General features: G+C 45.0%; 2 protein-coding genes across 2 annotated transcripts; both read right to left on the bottom strand.

Moving 5' to 3' along the window:
* Positions 1-1,585: 1,585 nt before the first annotated feature.
* Positions 1,586-3,527, bottom strand: LOC119368923 (AAA-ATPase At3g28610-like). Its single transcript, XM_037634032.1, has 2 exons — positions 2,768-3,527; positions 1,586-2,653 (listed from the first exon to the last, which is right to left on the bottom strand). The coding sequence occupies exons 1-2, from the start codon at positions 3,001-3,003 to the stop codon at positions 1,669-1,671; spliced, it is 1,221 nt and encodes a 406-aa protein (XP_037489929.1). The 5' UTR covers positions 3,004-3,527; the 3' UTR covers positions 1,586-1,668.
* A 377-nt stretch (positions 3,528-3,904) lies between these two features.
* On the bottom strand, positions 3,905-7,439 carry LOC119366474 (probable N-acetylglucosaminyl-phosphatidylinositol de-N-acetylase). Its single transcript, XM_037632212.1, has 10 exons — positions 7,277-7,439; positions 6,932-7,183; positions 6,567-6,637; positions 6,117-6,181; positions 5,989-6,033; positions 5,827-5,907; positions 5,284-5,351; positions 5,076-5,124; positions 4,482-4,639; positions 3,905-4,226 (listed from the first exon to the last, which is right to left on the bottom strand). Exons 2-10 carry the CDS (start codon positions 7,120-7,122, stop codon positions 4,163-4,165), a joined length of 792 nt encoding a protein of 263 aa, XP_037488109.1. The 5' UTR covers positions 7,123-7,183; positions 7,277-7,439; the 3' UTR covers positions 3,905-4,162.

The following is a 7,439-nucleotide window of genomic DNA, read 5'->3' as shown; positions in this document are numbered from 1 at the left end:
ATGCAACACTGATCAGAGCTCCAGATTATCTTGCAAGCAATAACACATACCAGTACTGATTATTAATCAAGTCAAAATCCAAGAAGATCACCTAGTTGTTTAGATGCAGCCAATTCTTAGTTTATTTTAGTTGTACGTATAAGAATAGTACAATATGTGCTTTCTCTTTACTAATGTAAAATCAACTTATGGAATAAATGGTAAAGAAGAGATCATGTTGCTTACGTCAGATTAGTGAACCTTGTTTTGCAGCTGAGTATAGGCGATCTGACTGATGGTACAAAAGATAAACTGTATGATCCTTTCCTTGGAGTCTCCAGGGCCAGTAGACGACCAAATAATCCTCGTACTCATTCGTGGGCTGAAGGATGGTGCTGACGCCAAGAAAGATCTGTATGCGGTCCTCCCTGGTAACACCGCTGAAGATGGGCTTTCTCCACTTAAGATCAGCGTTGAACCTGGCATGGAAGAGGTCCGACACGATCTCCGCATGCTTCCATGCAAATAGGGGGCTGGATGTGCTCGCAATCCTCACCTTGTCCTTCCTGATGAGGTCCACCACGTATGTGTTGCTGCTGCCGCAGAGATTGCTGCCCGTGCATGCTGCCAATGTGTTGCCTTAGAAGCCATGGGGAGGCAGAGACAACTTTGTCTAATCTCCACGACGCACTAATAGGAAAATAGACGCTCAGATTATAGATTCATATATGTTCTTTCGAGGGAAATAGAGAGAGGTCAATGGGAGGATGATTGGCGTACGTGGGATAGAAGAGGTTCCTGTTTTTTTCTTCTTGAGGGAAAATAGATATTGGAGAGAGACCAATGGGAGGAAGACTGAAGTACGTGGGATAGGAGAGGTTCTGTTTTTCATCAAAGGAAATACACAGAGTCCAAGGAGATGACGATTGGTGTACGTGAAATAGGAGAGCTTTTTTTGCGGCAAAAATAGGAGAGTTTTCATCCAACGGCTATAGACACTCAACAAATAAATAATCGGATGGCTAAAAGTTATTAATTCCTAGGATTAGCGTGGTGTCTCGTATGGTGCTTCCAATTAATAAATATAAGATATAAGATATAAGATACTGATTCTGCCAAGGTTGTGTGTATCACGATTTTAAAAACAAAGTAATCTAGTTGCAAATACAGTAAAACATGTGTGGAACAGGCCGATCGAATTATGTATATGCGTTGCTTGTTGCTTGATGCCATTATTAGTCATCATGACAAATAAAATAGCATTGGTACGTCCTCTTCTTTTTCTTCCATATTGATATCAGATATTACCATGTTGATCGACATGGACTCCTCTAGGTTTGTCCTCTTCTTCGGGTGGAGTACAATTGAGGTCAAGTTCCATGGATCACTGTCGTGTTGATGCCCCACTGTCTTTCCCATTTGCAGGGACACATGCCATGCCGGAGTATGTACCCGAGGGGGTTCGCGCCGAATTGGTAACAAACTGACATCAGTTTGTTAGCATTTATAGGAAGAAAAAGGAACACGATTGATTGGGCGGATGAATCAGCTTGGCAATTTACTTATGCAAGTTTGACGGCTTAAAGTCTCAATTAACAATCTAGCTATTCGTCGAGTTGTGTAAACAATCTAGCTCCCTAGAGACAATCATCATTCTAAAATACAGCAAACGGTATCTTGCTACTGTGGCTAATATGAATCATCAGAATCATAAGATGAACAATCATCTTCAAGATCACTACCATCCCCAAGACCACAACCGTCTCCAATATCACTACTGCCATCACTTCCTCCGTTTGGCTTTGCAGCCGCATCTCTGATCTCAACATTATCCTTGGCCCTTTTAAGTGAAACATCATCCTTGTCGTCGTCGTCTGCTGTTGTGCTTATTTTGGCCGTCTTAATGAGCTCATCGACGAGACGGCTCATACAAGCATCAATGTCGCGGGAGCTGCGCCTGGACGCCATCAGGCACTCGGCGACGTCTGCGGGTGTGATCTGAGCCGCCTGCAGCAGCTCCTCGAGAGTCGCAAACAGCGGGTGCGCGTCCACGCCGATGTAGTTCTTTGCTAGCGTCTTGAATGCCTCGAACCCACAGTAGGACATCTCAATGTGCAAGTCCATCCTCCCGCGCCGGATTAGCGCGGCATCGAGCTTGTCCAGGTGGTTGGTGGTGAACACGATGATCCGCTCGCCACTGTGTGCCGACCAGATCCCGTCGATGAAGTTGAGCAGTCCGGACAGCGTCACTATGCTGCCCTTCTTGGGCGCCCCGTCCGCTCGCTTTGGCTGGGCCATGGCGGCACGGCTGCCGGTTAGGTTGAGGGAGCAGTCGATGTCCTCGATGACGATGATCGACTTGCCCGTCGTCTCGATGAAGAGCTTTCGTAGGTCATTATTGGATTTTAGTGTGGTGAGCTCGATGTCGTAGACGTCGTAGTTGAGGTAGTTGGCCATGGCAGCGATCATGGTGGACTTGCCCGTTCCCGGTGGGCCGTAGAGGAGGTAGCCGCGCTTCCACGCCTTGCCGATGCGGAGGTAGTAGTCCTCGCTGCTCCGGAAGTCGTTGAGGTCGTCGATGATCATCTGCTTCTTGTCGGGGTGCATGGCGAGGGTTTCGAACGTTGTCGGATGGTGAAAGTCGATGTAGCTCCACACGTCTTTCCTGCTAGCACTGTGAGACACGGAAATTCTTGATTATATAAGTTGACGGCAAATAAAATACTAACTACTACTTCCTGTATAAACTAATATAAGAGCGTTTAGATCACTAAGGTAAGGTACGCACGAGTAGCTGAGGTTGGTCTTGTTGGTGTGGAGGCGGCGGCGGCGGGTGCCGGACATGGCGGCGCGCCCGCACCGTCGCACGTGCGGGAGGTACTCGTCGACGATGAGCTTCCTGTGCCTCTGATGGAAGGTGAGGCGGCAGCACCTCCGCATGTCGTAGTCGTCCTCCTTGAGGGCGGACCACCAGATGGTGACGCCCCGGAACTCGTCGGCCACCTCGTCCTGCCCCTCCCGCATGCTGAGCACGAAGCCGGTGCCCTCCGGTGGCGGAGCACCATCGGCATCAGCATGCCGACCCACGGCCACGACCGCGCCATTGCCACCATCTTGCTGGCCTCGTCGGGTCCAGCCATGAGTAGGCTTCTCGATCTAGTTCCTGGATAAATATACGTCCCTGCAAGGACGGACGACGTCGATGGTGCGGCACTACCGGGCGGGTCTATATATTTACCGGACACACACGCACGTCACAATACGTCTCTGCACTGCATCTGCATAGGCTGGAGTTGGACACGGACACGCCCCATGTCTTACTATGGACGAAGCGTGCCGAAAGAACCGTTATGTATGTCTTGGCTTGTTTTTGAAACTCCTCCCTTTTCCCTAGCTTGACTTGAGTTGATTCATGCATGAGGCTGCACTAGATCACACATATTAAATTATTGGAACCTGGAAGTTATTCCAATTTTGTTGTAAAAAAAAAAGTTGGCCTGTGTATTTTCTTTTTTCAGGGGAACAAGGAGATCCAAAGTCCACCGAGGAAAAAAACAAACAAGGCCGTGAGGCCGCTGTTTATTTTAGAGAGAGAGAAAAAAAATGTGAGCCCTGTAAGGCCTTGTACAATGGGAGGTGCTTAGAGAGATGCTTAGAAAAATAAACCGGATTTTTCTGAAGCACCGGTGCCTATTTCTACAGGAGATACGCTTAGTTAAGCGTCTATCCTGTACAAATAAGCACCGGTGCTTAAGAAAAGCCTGGTTTATTTCTCTAAGCACCTCCCACTGTACAAGGCCTAAGCAGCATTCCTCACGGACGTTGCTGCATTGGGCTGCAAAACTAGAAAGTTTTTTAACCAAATAAATACAAAGAAGGATGCACGCCTTAGACGTTTGTAACGAGAACAATCATGAACACGAGAGGTGCAACAAAAAGATGCATTAAACTACCATTGTTGCCAGCAATAACACCGGAATAAAGCTTTTAGCAAGAACTATCACTTGGTTAGGATTAGAAGTTTCAGTATCATTGTGTCAACACGATGGACTGTATATAACAAAAAATGCTCCCAGTGTGTAGTAAAGGATATGATCTGGGAATTCCTGTTCTTGATCATCGGAAGCTTTTGCTTTCAAGTTACACATATATCGATCGCCAAGGTACTTATCAATATGAAATGCTAAAATTTCTGGAGCATGTTTACATATGTGTAACTTGAAAGCGTTACAAACAATCGCGTAAACCTGCAAAAACAAAAAAACAAATACTTTACTTTCTTGAACATTATATAATGCACATCGTACAGAAACCAGCAACATTGAGAGTTTTGAGATTGGTCGTTAGAGCTTCTAATGTTGGATGTAGTATGATATTGACAAGAAGATTACAAGGTTGAAAATAAACTTTTGGCAAAGTTCCGACTATGAGACTGACCTCTACCATTCTGTTGAAGTGCAATTTTTTACATTAGAAAATGAGATGATGCCAACCCTACTTACCAAACCCACTGGCTTCTGTGTGCAGCCATTGCCTTAAAGGTTCTGGAAGGGTTACAGTTAACTAGACAACATATCAGTTGCTTTGAACTTGAGGAGATCAACGGAGATAACCAAATTTCAACTGCACCACTGTATTTCCGAAACATGTTCAGGCTTACCTACATTTCCAAAAAAAAGAGATCATGTTAGCTCCAGCTAATTTACTCCACCAAAAAAAAAGTGATGAACTATGACACATTTATATGACCGAGAAAGAAAACACGTCAAACTGACTGGTATTGTCCAAAGTCTGTTCATAAGAACACAACTTAATTATGTATTCCTTATGTCATATGTTATTCAATTAGAAATTATCTAGCTTGATACCAATATCATAGTGAAATTAACCAAGATACAGACATGGGCAACATATCATTTTTAAAGAACCTATAACATAGTATTATTGGTTTCTACCTTTCCGATCCTACAAAAATGACGAGATAAATGCCTTTAAGCACACCACATGAAAAAATAGCACCACATATTTGCATGCTCTTTCAGACTACAGAATAAAACATGGAGAATGTAAGCCAAGGCTACTGTACAGAAACTTACAAGTTCCCACGCTTCAATATTTTCTTGCTGATTCTCATGAAGAAGCTTGCTGTTCATAGCAAAAATAAAACTGTTTAGATTTTAGAACAACACAACACACATGTACCAAAAAAATGTGTTAAACATATATTTGTAATCTAAACAATAAAAAGTAAAAAAAATCTGAGAAACTAATGTACTGTAGCAACAAAATGAGAAGTTAACTAACCATATGCCATGATGAACATCACGATGATTCGGATGACCTGATACTCCATAGGAATCAAAGGTCACAATCTAAAACATGACATAGTGCAGCAGTAAGTAGGTAAAGTTGAAGGGTGAGAAAATGCAAATCAGTTTGAGAGCTCCAAAGAAATAGACATAAGAGCATTTGAATTGCACAATCATACACTTAGTAACTGCATGCAGTGGGATTGCGTAGAGATTTCGAAGTGGGGATAGCTTATATAGTGTCAGACAATACGGTATTTCTCTGGAATAAGTATAACTAGTGAAAGGTTGTGAAATGTTCCTTTAAACATTCAATTTTTTGGGGGAAATAAATAAAACTACAGCAATAGTGATGTGGCGGTAGTCTGGTATATGCAGATGAACACATTTCATATCTGCTCCTTCAGGTCGATGGTCTAAAATATATTTAGAACTGGCAAAATCAATGCAAGACATATGACTACAACCGAGTACTGCAGCTGGTAAAAGAAGTACATTATGGTTAGGAGTCATGTGAGGACTGGGATGAAGTCATTACTGTGTCGATATCCCACAGTTGGATCTGCTCCATGGTAAGTTCTGCTAGTAGTCCATGATCCCATTCCTCATGAAACCCATCCTACAATACACATTGGGCATGCTCAACTGTCAATATGTGTTTGGAATAGTATCTGGATCATGAAAAATGAGTACAAACAACCTGCAACTTTTGATGGTCCAAGACTGCAACTTGCTCAGCTGGAATCTGCAATTATGGGAGCCTAATCATGAGCTGATCAAAGCTTGCTCCCCAGAGGGAACTATGGAGAAGTGAAGGACCCCGAGTACCTTCAGAGTAGCGCATGCATTGTACAATTCTTCTTTACGAGTATCTCCAAAACCATCAGCGTTACCTGTAAAAGTGGTAGTGACCACATGGAAAAATCAGCCAAGCACAGCTCTAATATGCAAAGAAGCACTTGTGTATTTGTACTACATGCTAGAGAAACTGATTTCTAGTGGTAAAACGTGCAGCTCTGCTCTGTATCTATCATTTTGGTAAGCCAGGCACAAGCTTAAATGTTCAGAGTATAGAAAATAGTCCTGTATGCATATGCTATACTTTGGTCAAACGAATGGATAAACACATGGCCACTCCTGGACATACAGAAAGATGCACAAAGAACAGAGACATACATTTTTTTCCGATAAAAGGGCATTTTTTATTGACTCAAAATTTAGCATCAAGCAGATACAAATCATAACAGAGACATACATGACCATAGGTAGCAATCTTACCAAGAGACATGCACAAAACATGAACCTTGTGACCTTTTGATTCGAGGAAAAGAATCGTTGGAGTAAAAAACCTGCATTAGATAGGAATGACATCATGTAAAAGTAAATCAGGCCAAGCACCAGGCCAGAAGTAAGGTGAAAACACATAATATCCAGACTGAAACTCAGGCAGCACATGGATAGGACCGGCGCCATTTCTCAGTCGGAGTCGAGCCACAAGCTATTTGATTTCATTCGATCAGTACGTGCTATCCTACGCGGTCTACACACCTGCCACGCGAGTTCTGACAAAGACATGAATTTCGTCGAGCACCTGGTGCGCAGGGCATACACGAAGCAGAGGAAGGGAGGCGCCACATACATACATGGACTCGTCGTCGGGGTGGGCGAGCACCAGGAGCACGTTCCGGCACCTCCTGTCGCCGTGGAAAGGGGGCAGGAAGCGAGGGCTCGGAGGGAGGCAGTAGGGCGCCGGGGAGGAGAGTATCCGGCCGAGGGAGACCGCCCACAGAAGGAGGATGGCTCCGGCCACCGCGACCACCCAGATCCACGCCATGGGGACTCCCGCCCGAGTCCAGCCGGCAAATCTACTGCAGGTGCTCTAGCGGCGGAGCCACCTTCGTCAAAAGAAAAATTCCGGCATCACACGAGCAATACGAACACCGCCGAGCCAGTGCTGAAAGTCTGACAGAGTATTTTCCACTGGTTACCTCGAGCTCGATGCCCCTATGGATCAAACGATTCAGGTCTCCAGGATGTCACCGCTCGCCGGCGGGGAACGGAGGCCGCGGAGGTCGCTAGGTTCGGAATCGGGCGCCGGCGCAGCCGTGCGAGAGCGAGGACCGGGGATGAAGATTGGCGAGCAGGAGCAAA

The sequence above is a fragment of the Triticum dicoccoides genome, chromosome 2B (genome assembly GCF_002162155.2).
Source record: "Triticum dicoccoides isolate Atlit2015 ecotype Zavitan chromosome 2B, WEW_v2.0, whole genome shotgun sequence".
NCBI classification, from domain to species: Eukaryota; Viridiplantae; Streptophyta; class Magnoliopsida; order Poales; family Poaceae; genus Triticum; species Triticum dicoccoides.
The sequence above is the reverse complement of the archived record's forward strand: the minus strand, read 5'-3'. Positions and strand labels throughout refer to the sequence as shown.

Excerpts from the sequence above, each read along its gene's own strand:
- LOC119366474 (XM_037632212.1), bottom strand. The coding sequence starts at position 7,122 with ATGGCGTGGATCTGGGTGGTCGCGGTGGCCGGAGCCATCCTCCTTCTG. Across the intron at positions 6,638-6,931 it reads CACCCCGACGACGAGTCCAT|GTTTTTTACTCCAACGATTC; the intron begins GTATGTATGTGG and ends TATCTAATGCAG. Across the intron at positions 5,125-5,283 it reads GATGTTCATCATGGCATATG|CAAGCTTCTTCATGAGAATC; the intron begins GTTAGTTAACTT and ends TGCTATGAACAG.
- LOC119368923 (XM_037634032.1), bottom strand. The coding sequence starts at position 3,003 with ATGCGGGAGGGGCAGGACGAGGTGGCCGACGAGTTCCGGGGCGTCACC. Across the intron at positions 2,654-2,767 it reads AAGACCAACCTCAGCTACTC|TGCTAGCAGGAAAGACGTGT; the intron begins GTGCGTACCTTA and ends CGTGTCTCACAG.